The sequence below is a fragment of the Trachurus japonicus genome, chromosome 17 (genome assembly GCF_045865225.1).
Source record: "Trachurus japonicus isolate A0001 chromosome 17, Traja_1.0".
In the NCBI taxonomy this organism is placed as follows: Eukaryota; Metazoa; Chordata; class Actinopteri; order Carangiformes; family Carangidae; genus Trachurus; species Trachurus japonicus.
In genome coordinates, this window is record NC_140923.1 from 36,661,028 (window position 1) to 36,677,585 (window position 16,558).

Consider the following 16,558-nt stretch of genomic DNA (forward strand, 5'->3'; position numbering starts at 1 on the left):
ATTTCATGCCATGCAATTATGTGGCACTTTTGTGGTTCCATAAAATTTCAGGCGGTTTAACAAGAAAGGGCAAAATCTGATCATCATCTGAACATTTTCCAGGTGTTAAATTGTTCGCCAGGCATCTGGTGAAAAGTGGGTGTTGTGACAGCAGTGCTTTTCATTTCAAGGTTACTTTGGCCTCATCTAGTGGCCACGAAGTGAACAACACAAAGGACAAAACTGACAGGAACCAAGCAGTTCATTGTGCTGTATATCCAATCATCCTGCTTTTAATACAAAGTCAAGATACAATATCTACATCCATGGTTTGAAAGGAAAGAACAGGTACATAAGTGAGGGGGATGGCATCATCAGAGCTGACCCTCAACACATTTCATATTATGTTTCATGTGTGCCTTTTACATTTCTCTTGACACAATAATCATTAGAAATTGAAGGAATAACATATTTCATATATGTCACACATCGTCAAGACTTCTGTACCACACATAAAGTTCATATCAGAATAATTTCAGATTTAAACAATAACTTTAAGGGTGTGTGTAGCTGGGTGACTCTTACCCATTCTCTGTCAAAAATACACTTGCTACCATGTGCTCTCCAGCAAACTAAATACCAACAGCCTGTCAGAGGTTTTCACCAATAAGTCTGCTCTATAAATCTAATTTCTCTGATGCCCTTAAACCTCTCGGTGGGGTGGATCATCCCTCTGTTGCTAGGATCACACCACTGTTGTTGCTATGGAGGTCGAGCGGGGGAGGGCATTAAAAGGGCATCACTGTAAACTTTAACTATGTCTGCCTCTAATGTACATCTCTAGCTAACTAATCGGACATCAGTAATCAGTATCAAATAGTACCCTACACAGAGGGCATACTTTAGAATAATAAAGCAAATAAAAAAGCACCAAAACTGACCATTAAAAATTAAAAAACAAACAGTGACAATATCTTACTTTAACATTGGCTCGCCAAAGAAACAAGTAAACAACATCTTATAGGTTATAGTTGCTAGATATCCCAAATAAATAAATAAAAACAAACATAAAAAGTAACAAAATAGAATAATAAATATTTTTAAAAATCATATGAAATAAATATGACAAAGTGAACGATAACAATAAGGCTTTTTTTTGCGACAATAAGAACTACATCACATCCAATCCCATGTTATATCTTGTGCTCAGACGTATGTAACTGTACTGTATAGGACTCAAGTGATAAGACTGTATGTACAAAATTGTGAAATCGCCCGATATGTCTGAGACACTGGAACATTGCTGTGCTCTTCAATCACCACGTGGGACCAATTAATGATTATATGTCAAATCAAGAAAAGATATATATCAATATCAAGGACTTGTGCAGTTGTACTGGAGTTAGACGGAGGGAAAACATCAATTAGTTAGGTTGGGATGTTCTGTACAGTGTGATTCAGGGCCAGAGAGAGTTTTAATGGAGTAAGTGGGAAAGGGGACAGGATTGTTGAATGTAAGCAATTAACCACTTGTGATGACTGTTTTTTTTTTTGGGGGGGGGGATTTCTCTCATTATTTTTCGTTGCCCGAAATGTTAAAATATCAGTGATTTAACCGCAAAGTGGTGCAATTCAAGTAGGTACGCTTCGGAGGAAAATGATTAGGGAACAACTTTCATCCTCGAGTTTAGATACTGTATGACAATAAAATTTTAGCACACAACGCATGAGTATTAGGCAGCATGTTAAAACACAAGAAATAAGTCGGCGTAAGGCAAAGACATACAGTAAAAACACAGAAAAATCTGCAAAAATGGGCCAAGAATTTAAAAAAAAAAGGGATTGAAGCTCAATTCTTTCATTAGCGCCTCCTTCAATAAGCCACTGTTGAACTGACACAATGGGACTGACATCAAGAGAATCTGAGCTAGAGGATGAACAAGGACTACAGCAAATAGCAAGCAAGCTTTGTTGAATGAAGAAAGCACTGGACTACAAATCTAAGCCCAGTTGAGGCTATGATGGACTCTAATCACTGTTCTGAGGCCAGCTGTTACGCAGTGAGGACACAACTGGGGAGTGTGAACTGATCCTTGGTCAGCGTTAAGAGCGGTCTCTAGTCTGACTTCATGTTAATGCTGGATGAAAAGACGGAGCCATATCTCCCTGTAGGCCACAGTTTCATGTTCACGCTGCATGGTTTCTCTTGGCACTGTGCGCTGGGTAAATGAGCATCCACATGCTTCTCCAACAGTCCTCAGCGTGGTGAGTCCGCACTGTGGGCTTCTGCTGAGGCGTAACCTCGTCATCTGCTTTATTTACTATAGTCAGAACTACCTGTGGTAGCAGTGGACAGCTTTGACTCACAGACACATAGAAATGTTCACCTTTGCACTTGGTAATCCCTTAGTACATCAAACCAATAGATACAAAGTTGAGGATAAAAAGCCCATTTAGGGTGCAGCAAATATCCAGGCTCTTTGTGTTTTTAAATGTTTTTTTTTTCTTTTTTTCTTTTTTTAACTCTTTTTATATTTTATACACATATATTATCATAATTCCTGTTCAGAAGCCATTTGTATTTCACTGGTTCATATTGGAGATAGCTGACCACAACACACATGTATTATACGTCCTTCACACTGGAACACTGAGGTAAGTATATGGATTACACATGGATAGTCTCCACACCCACCAGCTCCTCGGGAGAGGTCCTGATGAGTGTGGCTGCTGTTAGACACAGATTTCTTGTTGCTGTTTTTGTTGTTGCTTTTTGTCCTTGTTGGTGTAGAATCTGTCTTCCGGAAAAGGTTCAATGTTCATGTAGTTTCAGCCTGTCGTTCTCTTGTTTCACTTGTTGGTTTGTTTGTAGACCTCGAAGCAGAAGGATGGACGGATAGATGTCTCTTCACTTACGTTGCATAGTGGTCAAAGCTACCCAGGTACTCCAGAGCCGCCTGGTAACAGAACTGGTACTCATCCTGTGCGACAAAAAAGGGTTTGTTAAGACAGACAGGTGCTACATTGTTTTTTCTGGCTGTGCGTAACACTTACTCAATCTCACTTAGACACTGATATGAGATGTCATGAAATGACAATTGTATTGTAGAAGGGGTTTCACTAAAATCTGACTGCATAAAAATGTGTAGTTATAAACATTTCTTTTCTGGTTTTTAAATGTGCATTGTCTGCCCAGACAAAAGAAATTACTCCTAATCTAGATAATGCTGAATTGGAATTGAATTGTGTAGTGATATAAGTTCTATTAAGACAGATAAAAAAAAAATCCAATAAACTAAGATAAACAAGCAATTTAAAAAGACTGTTGGATCATCTGATAACACAGTTAACACACACCTGTTTTAATGAACTCAATAACGACTAAAAATGTTTAATGTATTATCCATTCCTGGGCATGAGTAGTAATTATATCCAGGGATGCATAATAAAATGAGTGCACATAAAATATATTAAGCATTTTCAGATGTAAGTGCACACAAGTGGAAAAACCTGTTTACAGATGGTCAAGTACATGAAAATATAGGCTTACTTTAAGGAAGTCAAAAAGCTAACAGTGATCTCTTAAATCAGTAAATAACACTCAAGAATAATTATTGGATTGATGTCAGTATTGCTTTAACTGATACTAATAGTGTGCAGTACCAGTGCTCTGAATCTTGTATCTCTGCCATGTTGTTTGAATCAGTGTTTACCTCAGTCTGCACCATGGCTGGTCTCTGTGTCCGCAGCATTTTGACAGTCTGGAAGATGTCCACTGCTCCTTCGTAACGCATCCTCTCCAGGACAATACTCAGAGTGATGAAGACACCTGTCCGCCCCACGCCAGCACTACAGACATACAGCAAAACATTTTACTATGGTCTGCAGTGAAGAGCACTGACATGAGTGTGCTCTAGTTTGTAATCACATCATCAAAATGTCCCTCTACCCTACGATGAGTAGTGTCACCACGACAAACCTTGATGCATACCTGCAGTGAACGCTGATTGGCCCATCCTGACCAAACTGCTCCTTGGTTTTGTGCACTTGGCCAATGAAATCGATAAAACCCTCCCCAGATTTGGGCACGCCTTGCTCTGGCCAATCAGTGAACTGGAACTGGCGCACTGTCCGAGACTGGCCGTCCTGCAGGAGTGAGAGAGTGTTAAGAACAACGGCTCATAAATATTTACTGAAAACCTGCAGGCTGGGCTGATGTGAAAGTGGCCCTCGTCTTTTCAACGCCATCAAGATGTTTATTTCCAAGAGTGAGGACTGAGGCTCTGCAAAGCAATGTCCTTTTTTACCTTCTAATCATTACTGTTATCTGACCCAGGATCAGTGGCTGTGGTTAACTTCAAGCTGTAACGTCAGTGCGTCTGCTATTGTCAGCCACTCAGTACGCAATTACATCTTTTCTCCTCTGCTCAGCCTCTCTGACTCCCCTTTAATGGAGATCAATAGAGCATCTGTCGATGTGGCGTCAGAGCAGGACAGGCTTAACTGGAGTTATCTATGACTGGCATGAAGTGCATGAGCGGATGTGCACATGCACACACAAGCACACACAAGCAAACATATACTGTCAAGATAATCTTGAGACAGCATGGTTGAATGAGTAATCCAGGGCTGCTTGTCGATAGTGCTAACCTGCTGCGGTACACACATTCACATATGAGATACACACTAACTAACACACACTACAGGTCGATAGGACATGCTTGGCGCCACTGCTTCCTGACAGCACTGATGGATTGGGAATAGAGCAGAAAAGTCAAGGAGTGTGGTGTTACACAGAATACGACAATACAATAGGGGAACAAGTCTTTAAACGACACAACAACAAACATGAACCCACCCTGGCATCTGTAACTTTGAACTCCCGCAGGATGTACTGAGGCATGTTGTATTCTGCCATGGGATCCACCACAAAGTACTGGTACCTGGCCGAGCGCTCGGCGGGCCAGTACTGGTGACACTTCTCCTGAGGGGACGGAGCATAAGAGTATTGATCAGCGCGGTGGTGTACATGGCCAGAATCAGCTACGATTTGTATATGTATGTTGTTCATATTCTGTCCCTACCCGCCCCATTTCTCTCAGTTTGGTGAGCATGACGACTATAGTGGAGTTGTGTTCCCACAGCATCCTCCAGAAGTCCTCCGTAGTCTCAGCCAGAGGACCCTGGGTGGCGATGTAGCCTCTCTGCTGCCTGTAAACACACACACACACACACACACACACACACACACAATATGAAGCCACCTCCTCCCTTCATTTTCCTTGTTTCTTCCTCTGTCAAGAATCAGACTGAAAAGGGGGTCAGGCTTCAGGCAAGAAGAGGAACAGTCAAAACATGTGTGTGCAACCACTCTGAATGCCTGAATCATCAGAAGCTCCTCAGCGTCCGTCGGCCATACTGGCGCTGAAGCGAGCGCGCCACAGTGAGACAAATAGGGGGAACATGTATACAGTAATGACAGATGTGACAGGACATGACAGGTGAGAGCACTGTGGTGAAAACCTATCCAATCCACTCACTCATCAAGCCGTCATGCGAGGACGGTGGGGTCAGGTCAAATCAGCGTTTGTGAGAGGAAAACACACCTGTATCCATCTATGTAACTGGCGTTGATGTAGTCGGAGCCCTCCAGGCCTCTGATTGGCTGGAGGCAGACGCGGGTTGTTTCATAGGGCATGATGTTGACCAGTCGGTTCTTGAATTTGTTGCAAGGCAGGTTGGCTGTGACAAACCGGGACGTGTGGGCTTTGGTGTTAGCAAGTCGCTGGACGGAGAGAGAGGAAACGTGCAAGTGAGATAACAGATAACATGCAACTGTTAACTAGAGTAGGGTTATTTGCTTATGTACACAGTCGCATCTAAATTCTGTGCTCTAGTGTTATTGTTAAGCGTCCTTGGGTGTCTTGAAAGCTATATAAATCGAAATTATTATTATTATTATTATTAGTGTTTCCCAGTTGCATTAAATATTGTTAAAGTAAATCTCACTTCCTCAGACATCTGAACATCATTCAGGTGAAATACATTTTTGGAATTAAAATCAGTCTCACGTTGAACTGCCCACAGCTGATACCACTGCTCTGTTCCTCTTTCCAGACAAAACCTCAAGCAGAACATTTCCCAGACCTTTTATTTAAATCTCTTTCTCCTGGACTCTTCCTCACCCACCTTAAACTCCAGCTCCATGCCGGTGACGTGCTCCCCACTCTCCACCTTGGACAGCTTCTGCATGTATGAGTACAGACTCCTGGCGGCCACCTCGGTGTTCCCGCAGGCTACGGCCTCCAGCAGGGCCTCGTGGATGAAGCTGTACTGGTCCTCCGTCTGCACCATGTAGTTCCTCTGTGAGCGCATCAGGGTCACGTGACCGTAGATGTCCACGGTGCGCTCATGTCGAATACGCTCCAGCATGGCGTCGATGACGATGAAACAGCCAGTTCGCCCGACCCCAGCACTGATGGGGGAGGAGGGTAGGTGGGATGTTAGTTTCTTTTTTTTTTTTTCTTTGTACAGAATTTCTGTTTTGGCATTTGGGGAGAAGAAGAGAAGGATATAGTGCACTATTTTTGTTTTCCATTTTATTTGAGTGTTTGAAAATGGCTTTATTCATTCTCTATTATAATCTCTTGAAGATTCAGGTAGAGAAAAGAATTGTGTTTTTCTAACATCTGCTCTTCTCTCTGCTGATATAAGATAAGTCATACGTCACATAGATGAGAAAATAAAACAGGACCAATGTTCTTGTGTTGATAGCAATTCTGAATATTGATTTATTTGAAGTCTTTTTCATGTATCACTGGTAACATCTCATCTGACCATTGGAAAGAGAGCCAACTCAAAGAGCTAAAATTGATTTCCCCAAATGTCAAACTACTTTGTGTGTGTGTGTGTGTATGTATGTGTGTGTGTGTACCTGCAGTGAGCGATGATGGGTCCAGCATCAGGTGGGTTACAGGCTTTGACCCTGCGGAGGAAGTTGAGGAAGGGGGTGGGATACTCTGGTACACCGTGATCTGGCCAGGCTGTGAACTGGAACTGACGCACCTCTCTCCGCTCACTGTTGCCACTCTGACATAGGAAACAGACACACAAAAAAAACATTGTCATGTGAAAGCTCCATCCTATTATTATTATTCTCAAAAATATATCCACTGTCCTTCATACAGTACTGCTTTTAAATGAAAAAAAAACCCAACTAAACAAAACCCGCACTGTTCACAACTGTATATATCATAAATATCCCTACATTCCTACACCAGCGCTGCAAAGAGGGAAACAAAAAACAGGAATAACACACGAGCATCGCTGAATATTTCATGTGCATTATTCTCTACTGTAAGACGTGTCTCCCAATGTGACGTTTCACAAACAAAAATTTAAAGAAGCAGTGCAAAACTTGGGAGCTACAGTTGGCCTAGTTTCTGTGTTTGTAAGTAGGCCACAGAGACACGCCAGTCTGACGGTCCTAGATTAGCCTCGCGCTGCCTCCAACAGTGATCAAATCTCAGAGCCTGACACAGGGAGGCTGGCCTGGTTTGAACACTCCATGAAGCCCAGACTAATCTATGACCCTCCGAGCGACCGTATGCACTACTCATGCAGTGACGGCAGGAATTCATGATTACTCCAGTTGCTCCTGGTTCCTAAGAGCAAACTCCGGAGATCAAAGCAGTTTTCGGTGGGTGTGACAGTAAATTTAATGGAGTGGGAGGGCACAGCGGTGAGTCGAGGGTGAACACAGGAGGAAAAGAGTGAAATAATTTACCTTATGCAGGGAAAAGGTGCGAACGCAGAACGTGGCCAGCTCCATTGTGTCCAGAAGCGTGACCTGGATCATCCCGTATGTCTCTGTGCCACGGCTCGGCCAGTACTGATCACACTTTATCTGAACAGACAGAGGAAAATATATTGTTTCCAGACAACACTGATCAGTTCATAATTGAATCAAATTTGATGCTTGTACAGCTGCTACGCAACAGCGCTCCACATAATGAATATTCTGCAAATGGGTCAGTAGGTAAAGACCCGGTTTCTTACCCGTGACTTCTCCTCCAGGCGTGTCATCATGACGACAGACGCGGCCCGCTGCTCCCACACCATCCTCCAGAAGTCCCCAAACGTCTCTGCCAGGGGCCCCTGGGTAGCAATATAGGCGTTTTGCTTCCTGTAGCCATCAATGTAGTTGGCGTTGATGTAGTCGCTCCCCAGGATCCCTGCAAAATGAGACACTTGTGAGGCCCATGCTAAACTGCCACCTTCTTGAATGACATAATAAATTAACCCCCATGTATGACATCAAACAGCCTAATGAACTGCTGGGTTCAGGCAGCTGCGGCTTCCAGCAGACGGCGGCTGCTGCGGCTGCTGCTGGATGACTCGCGGATGACAACAAACAAACAAGACTCTGTCGGCGTGAATTCATGAGCTCCAGATCAAATCCATTCTCCCCCTTCTTGTACTGGTGGACTGCTGGCTGCACTTGAATGCACTCGCACTGTTTGTCAGTCTCATGCCGCTGCACACAGCCCGTCTTTGAGTACTGTTTGCAATTTCAGCTTTCATTCATCATGCAGCCCCCTCCCTCCCTCCTCTCTCTCTGTATCCCCATCTTTGTGTTCACCCCCCTCTCCCCCGCGAGCAAAGCATGAATACACTCAGACTCTCCCCATCAGAATCTCTAAACATCTTCTTTAATCTGCTCCTTTTTTTATTTTTTACCTTCTATGGGAGCCAGGATGACTCTGGTGTGGTCGTACGCGATCACGTTCGCGTAGCGGTTTTTGGGCTTGTTGACCTCCAGGTTCGAGTGTTCCCAGGTGAACTGCTGGCTGGGGTCGATGGACTGGGGGAGAAGCAGCAGATAGACACACATCAACACTGGTGGCATATTTAGTAGTGTATTTGAGGATAATGGAAAGAGAGTGCAATGTAATGCTGGCAAGTTACAGCAATCAATTGCACTACTGAATAAATCATGAACATACAGTATGGTCTGCACGCAGAGATGCAAATGTTAAATAAGATTTGCTTTACGAAGCAGAGGCTTAACAGGCTTAACATCTCAAAACAATAATGATGTTAACTATCTGTTCAGACGGGTTAATAAGTTATTTCTCACCTCGTACTCCTGGGAGAGTCTGAGGTTGTCGTTCGCCTTCAGCAGCTCTATGTGCTCAGCCAGCTCGCTGATGGGGATGGGAGGATGGCTCATCATTCCTGCACGGCAACAAGGGTCAGAGGTGAGGCCAACTCCGCCTGAATGACTGAAATTACTGCGGGCTGACATCACTCATATGCAAAGATGTGAAGATAATTATACAATCACAGAACATCACATATCATTAAGGAACACGCTGAGGCAGAAAATCAATTTTGATCCATGTGTGAGGACAAAGTGAGGCGAGTCTGGTTTGTTTGTAAATTGTTTTTCTTTGATAAATTGCTTTCTATGTGATCAGAGGAGCAACGACTCAGAGAAAACAAACACAGACAGAACACTAATGAGGAGGGTTGAGCGCACACACATACACACGTACACGTACACACATACACACACACACACACACACACTAAAAGGAAGCAACCTATGCCTTCTACCATCATTTGTTTTCACAGCTGGAGCAAGTGAGGAGAGGTTACAGAGATCCATTCAAAAAGGAAATAGCGACAACGATAAATCAAAGTAACACTACCGTGCATGCAATAAACACAATCCATTTAACGCCAATGTCAGAATACATTCTCCATGTCTGCTGGATTGTAACGCATCCCGATGCACTATGAAAAGCATTTAAGCCATTCTCCTGCTACAGCTGTATAAAAAAAAATAAGGCTCATATCAACAGTTATTTTCTTCTGCAGCCTGGCGCTGCAGCACCCACAGGTAATCACGACAAGATGCTCCTGTCACGACCAAAATGACCTCAAATAGCATCAGCTCGGTTTTGTTGGAAACAAATTTCATCTTTGCAGAGCATCTCAGAAGCAAAAATCTCTGGGGAGGAGAAGTGGGTGAGGAGGGAGCCTCAGTGTTACTGCCACAAGAGAGTAAAAAAAAAAAATTGTATTAGAAAAAAGAAGCTGAAACATTTTATTCTGTGGGTTTTTACTTTGCTTCCAAGGAACATGGTTAAAAAAAGACCTTCGTCTATGGATTAAATGGAAAAAACAGCATCATTTGACTTGAGTAAAGTCTAAACCTTTTTACTGTGGCACATTCTGCCACTGTGATGAAAAGGTGACACATCTTGCCACCTTTTCACAAGGACGCTTCTATAAACTGCAACTACAAAAATATAGTGAGAACAGTGATTAAATTCCTTCAGGCCGTGTGTCTCTTGGATGCTGTTAATTGAATAGAAGAAGTGAAAGCGAAGCATCATTGGCCTGATGCCACAACCAAAGCAGCTGTGTTATTAGATCTTACTCAGCGGGGGGTGAGAGCGGCTAAATCCATGTAGTTACTTCACAGTGGGGTTTAACTTGGTTATACTGGTGAGAAAAGTCAATTCTTTGATAAATTACCACAGTTCACCGGCAACACAACTTTTGATATATCACCGTCGCCATTAAACTTGACTCTGAGACATTGAAGGGTGATAAGACTAATCGCTGTAAATCTGTCTGTTCAGATGTGATAACTGCAGCCTGGCATGCGGAATGTGGGCGAGCGGAGATGATCATATTTTGTCACACCGTCATGACTCAGCTATGACTAAGCACTGACTGTACTACTTGGGCAGCGGCCATTTTGATCACAGAAATGACTGGAAGCTGCCAGGTACATGTCGGTTGTGATGCGGAGGAGCACTCTCACAATCTTGTCTGCATAATCTTACCGAGGTTAAAATTAGCTGCATGAATATTTCATTATTAAATGATGAGCAATCGGAAGTATACTTTATTATGCAGATACAAAGCGTGTGTTTGGGTGCCTGTGTGGGCGCGCGCTGCATACCGGGAGTCTGGAAGTTGATGCGTCTCATCTCCACAGGGTCTGTTGGATGATGGGCCATCATCTCTGCGTTACTCAAAAGACTCTTGGTTCCAGGTTCAGAGTCCTTGCGCTTGCTGCTCAGACACCAGTGAGTCAAATGATCAATTAGCACATGCAAACATGCAGTGAGGGAAAAGCAGACTCGCTACTGACTCATCATTAGTATGGCTACTTGATGTAAGTAAATAGTGCATTAAGAGATATGCTGTTTTACTGGTTTGCACTAAATTCTCTGGCATAATGTAATTGCTGTGGGTTAAAACGAACAAAGAGCTTGACATTGGTTTAATCTTACCTGTCAGGTTTGCTGCTTCCAGTGAAACGAGAGCAAGGGAGGGAATAATTAGGGGAAGAAAAGGAAGGAAACAGACAGACATTGTTGGAAAAGGAAATCAATAGTTTGCATTAGTATTCAAAAGCTTGATGGCTTGCAGCAGATATCACAAGTCTACAACAGGGTTAGACTGTTAGATAGATGCCTACGGAGATAGCAAACTTCAAAATTGGAACAAGTTTGATTAACATCAGACTGAAAATTGTGTGAGGATTGCTGGACATTTAAACAATTTTAGTAGAGCAGAGTGTAAGCAGTCTAAGAGACACATTTTATGTATTGTCGAAGAATAGCGCTCAAAATATGTTTTACTGTCAAGAAAAAGATTACTGAAATCCACGTCTAAATTGGTCTAACTCAGAAGTACTGTCTGTAGTTAAATGTAATAAGGACTTTCATTGTTGACAAAAAGTAACTGAAACACTCTGTTACGAATGCAATGGATTATGTTTATTTTCATGCACTATCCTAATGTTATGAATACAGATTATAGCATAATAGTACAGTAATAATAAACTATATAAAAATAAACAATTCTGTTACAAAATACAGTGCTCTGTGGTCTGATACATTCTGATTTGTTCAGTGAGTACAGGGGCGCCATACAGGGGGGAAAAGTTAGGCCCATGACTGACAGGGGCCCCAAAAAATAGGTAAACACTAATATAAAATTATTAAACTATCATCATTGAGTATATATATTTCAAATATAATAATACAATTAATGATCTTTTTGTTTTTACTTGTTTTTGGCAGTAAAAGTTAAATATCCCCATTGACCAAAAAGTAACCATCCATATTGACGGACCACCCCCCTGTATCTGCATGAAATGGTTTGGTCCTGCCTGAGCGCACTTATCAGTGAAGGTGTTTAGTTGCAGCCAGAGCTACAGTGTTCACAGTGTCACTTAGTAAGCCAAAATCTGGTTTTCAAAAAAGGAAAGAGAGAAAAGAGAGAGATGAAAGACAAAGGAAAGGATGTCAATCTGTAACCCAGTTACAAAGTCCGTGTAAAGTAAGAATAAATATGTGTTCTAAGTTTGACCACAGAAAAGTGTGTTGTTAACCACCCTGCCAAATTTGAATGATTAAAAAAAATCGTCAAATATATGAGATTAAGCTTCAAAATTGTGTAAAACCATAGACTGTATAGAAGAAAACTCTTTTATTTTATTTTTTAAATTTAATATATCTTTAAGTTTGTTCACTTTTCTATTTTTTTTAAATCGTTCATTAATGTTAAGAGAATTTTCCATTTTGAAATTTTACAATAAAAATACATTGAGACTGTATAATATGGCCTTTAGCACATTTTTTATGGTGGCTTTTAATCTTGCATCAAATAGTGAACTGCATACTGTATGCAGACTTGCATGCATGTACAAATCACCAGCAGTAAATATTGTGCTAGTACTAGTATTGAACTACAAGAAGCAAGACAGTTGCAAGCCTTTAATTAGAGTTATGTAAAGCTTTTGATGGGATAGTAAGGTCCTAGAGATGTGGTGACAACAGCTCCGCAGAGGGGGCCCAATTTGATTTTTTTGTCATGGGGCCCAAAATTCCTGGCGGTGCCCCTGAGTGAGTATAAATGTGTGTCTGCCTCAACCGCACTTGTTGACATGTACTGAAAGACTGTTCCTCTGCACTGGTCCTTTTTTATTTTTTTGCTTTGGTGAATCTGTTATTGTAGGTTTTTTTTTTGCACTGGTCCTTTTGATTGAACGCGTTGACATTAAGAAATATATATCCCTCTGTCACAAGAAATCATCTTTTCACCAGCTTTATCCTTTGAGAGTAATAATCAAAGCTCCTTTGGCATTTGCCTGGTCTGACCAACAGTCTGAGTTTGTCTTATGGTCCTAAACTTGACATTTTGTTTTTATAGAGTTATTCTCCGCTCACTTTTTGTAAAGGAGGATGGCGATGACGATGCAGATGATGAAGACCACAGCCAGGACAGGTCCCACCACCCAGATCAGACCATCACCTGCATCAAATGGCTGAGGGTCTGAATCCGGGGCAATCACTTGATCTGTGTAGGGGCTGGCCACGTACATTTTCTGGTAAAAAATAAATACACATGTAGAGAGTCAGCAAAACTGTGCAAGACATTGGTAGTGTTGTTGTTTTTATTTGTCTATAACAAGGACAACAAGGACTAAATAAACTGTTTTAGCATAGTTACAATTAAGGTATTAACATAAAAAATGTTTGTCATTTTACATTTATTTTCGTATCTCTTGTCTCAGTAAAGGAACCATGACAGAAACAACATGAGCACCTGACACCTAATTCCAGCTCAGTGCAATAACTGTACAAACAGTGACCTAAAAATAACAACAACAAAGGAGAATCCTCTGCTCTCTGTAGGAAAAAATCAGTTCAAGCACAGAGGTAGTATAGTATTTGTAGTATTGCAGAGCTGTTGCACTGGATTTCATTAGACTGAACAGGCGTCTGTGTAATTGAGACGAGGCTGCACATGACTGATTTTATGTGTATGAGATTGTGTTTGAAAGAAAGCAGCTAACCTTATTGATGTTTGTAGTGTTTTCATAATTAATGTAAACTGTGGTGAACTGCAGTTCCTTTTTATTAGTTCTGAGGGACTTTTGAAGAGCGTCCCCAAGGCTAAAAGCGCTTCTAATAAAAAAAAAAAACATCTAATAGAAAATAAAATCTATCCTAATTCAACCTGTATATTTATGTCTACTCCAATTCACATGCACATGTATACACCAGCAGTGCACAAGGCAATATCTCTTCCACTGCCACAGTAGGTACACTCACTCTTTATTAGTAGTGGTGATGGAAATACGTGAAGGTTATTGCCTTTTGCTTACAACACTTTGACTGACGTGAATTTTATTGTTTTAGCAGCGAGGCCATATTGATTACAATGTATACTGACAGCCCGCAGGAGAGACACACAGGCAGAGGTAGTGGTTATAAATGCAGAGAGAAAAGAGATGTGACACGGCGGCGTTCATACCCCGTTAGTGGAGTTGAGCTCAGCCAGGATGAAGAAGACGTACTCCTGCCCTGACTCTAGAGCTCGATTCTCGAAACCTCCGTAGTCCAGCTGGTCCCCCAGGGTGAAGAAGGCCGGGAGGGTGGCAGGTGTGAAACGGGCTGTGATGTAAGCCCGTCGCAAGTCCACCTGCTTCTGCTGCCGAGAATCCCTCTGCCTTTGACTGACCTCTTTTAACAGCTGAGAGACGGAAAGAGAGGACAAACAAAGAAATGGAGAGAAGGAAGACACACAGCTAAGAGAAACGAGACGTTCCAGTAGCTATGACTAATGTTTAAACACTGATATTGAATTAAAAATTAAGCACTGCCAAGAGTTCTTAGTGATGGGATTGTGTGTGTGTGTGTGTGTGTGTGTGTGTGTGTGTTTATAGGTCCTTTCCTCCTTCCAGGCACAGACATCAGTGGGTGCTGTCATTGTTGTGGTTCTCACCTCCTCTAGGTCCATTTCATCTGGGCTCTTGAGGTGTCTGGTGACGCCGCGGGCTCTCCTCAGTGGAACCACAACAACATAAACATTCCTGTGGGGGCAGAGGAGGACAAACAGTATAACACCAGCTACACTTGTAGCAATGTTTCAAACTATTTTCATGTTTCCTTGCCAACTTGTTGCCCTGGAGACTGTATCTTTGGCAGGGAGGTAATGTTATCATCATGCCCCACACCTTTGGCAAATGCAGTTATCTGACCTGAGGGCAAGAGGTATATCTGAAAGCCATGACAATTTCAAAATTAACAACAGCTGCATATCTCAGTCTTACTTGACAGGGGTGCGATTCTCCAGTGATGGCAGGATGATGGTGACAGTGGTCTCTGTGTCGCGGGAGTGGTCAATCTCAGGGCGGCGTATGGTAATTGGTGGAGAGGTCTTGGCGCTGATACGATGGCGAAGGCCTCCCATGTTGCCCTCGGGAGCAGTGATCTTGAAGTCGTAACTGGTGTCGGCCTGAAGGTTTGGGATGACTGCCTTTCTCAGACGAGCATCCACCTCCATCTTCTGGCGGTTGTACTCCACCTGGAGGACGGCACAGGGTTGAAGTTACAAGAATACAGTAGGTCACAATGGTCACTCATACTGTTCGCTGATGATATTCTATTGTACGTTGACATCCGTGTTTCTACATGAAAATGCTGAAATACTCGTTTTCTATGTTTATTACACTGCTATACTCTCACATCTAGCCAATTTATGCCACACTTAAAGATGAACTATGCAAGATTTTTAATTAAGTTAAAGCAGAAGTAAGTGGTCCGGTCGTTTTCGCTAATGCTGCGTTCCAGGCAGGCTTTTGAAATCGTAAATTACAGCTTCAAGTCACAACTTACGACTTTGTAGCGTTTCAGGCAACCCACTCGTGTTTTTCCGACCTGTTTTACCGGTGAAAGTCACTATAACGGCCACTCGTAACTTCCGACCCGTGAACTTGTACCAGATCGAACTGGTACGACTGCACGGTCGGAAAAATACGAGTTTCCTTGAACGCACCATAACAGCCCTCGTCCCTACGTCGCCACATTCACGGCGTTCCTTGGCTGCACACACAGCCCTGCATGCCGTTCTCTCTCCTCATTGGATAAAAACTGTAGGATACGATAAATGTTTTCTCCTCGGCTCAGAGCAGAGCAGAGGGACTGACAGACCCGTGTTTCGGTCCAAACACTCTATGTAAGTGATTGCTGTCGGAAGATATAACTATTTAAGACTTATATTAACACAAATATATCACTTACTTCTGCTTTAATCAATTTTCAACAGGATAGTAGCAAATTTGCAAGACACGCATCACACACAACAGAGGAGTGCAAGAGTACATGGGCTGTGGGGGACAGTGATAGGTGATTGGTTGGGGTTTGGCACGAAGTATCATTCACCATCACTGATTGGTTAGTCGCCACCCACAAGGGGAGATGGGATAAAAATGACAGCGTCAACGACACGAGCAGAACATGCTGCTGCATACGCCTTGCCTTAAGACCCCCTGCTGCGTAAAGCCACTTTTGACGGTTGGAAATTCAAACATTACTTAACATTGAACACAGTAAAATCATCCGGTTGTTGGTTGTTCAAAAAATGGCTTAATGGTAATAAAGAGCCTAAAGAACACTCCTTCTTTGTATGTTCTCCTTCCATCTTATGCATCTCAGGCAATTTTACAGAGTAAGTAGAAAAAATGTAACGAGTAACATAACTCTCT

The 16,558-nt window shown here is 42.4% G+C and overlaps 1 protein-coding gene across 5 annotated transcripts in view; it reads right to left on the reverse strand.

Moving 5' to 3' along the window:
- Window positions 1-240: 240 nt before the first annotated feature.
- Window positions 241-16,558, reverse strand: part of LOC146971318 (receptor-type tyrosine-protein phosphatase S-like) — a 69,616-nt gene continuing 53,298 nt past the window's right edge. For all 5 annotated transcript variants that reach the window (XM_085805849.1, XM_085805850.1, XM_085805847.1 and 2 more), the window contains 17 exons: window positions 15,125-15,378; window positions 14,797-14,884; window positions 14,326-14,544; window positions 13,236-13,393; window positions 10,958-11,070; window positions 9,119-9,216; window positions 8,719-8,842; window positions 8,038-8,213; window positions 7,766-7,885; window positions 6,914-7,068; window positions 6,169-6,454; window positions 5,586-5,764; window positions 5,064-5,190; window positions 4,838-4,963; window positions 3,971-4,125; window positions 3,693-3,828; window positions 241-2,960 (listed from right to left, as the gene is read on the reverse strand). In XM_085805849.1, coding sequence (XP_085661975.1) covers window positions 2,892-2,960; window positions 3,693-3,828; window positions 3,971-4,125; window positions 4,838-4,963; window positions 5,064-5,190; window positions 5,586-5,764; window positions 6,169-6,454; window positions 6,914-7,068; window positions 7,766-7,885; window positions 8,038-8,213; window positions 8,719-8,842; window positions 9,119-9,216; window positions 10,958-11,070; window positions 13,236-13,393; window positions 14,326-14,544; window positions 14,797-14,884; window positions 15,125-15,378 — 2,583 coding nt within the window. In that variant the 3' untranslated portion in view covers window positions 241-2,891. The remainder of the gene's footprint in view (window positions 2,961-3,692; window positions 3,829-3,970; window positions 4,126-4,837; window positions 4,964-5,063; window positions 5,191-5,585; window positions 5,765-6,168; window positions 6,455-6,913; window positions 7,069-7,765; window positions 7,886-8,037; window positions 8,214-8,718; window positions 8,843-9,118; window positions 9,217-10,957; window positions 11,071-13,235; window positions 13,394-14,325; window positions 14,545-14,796; window positions 14,885-15,124; window positions 15,379-16,558) is intronic.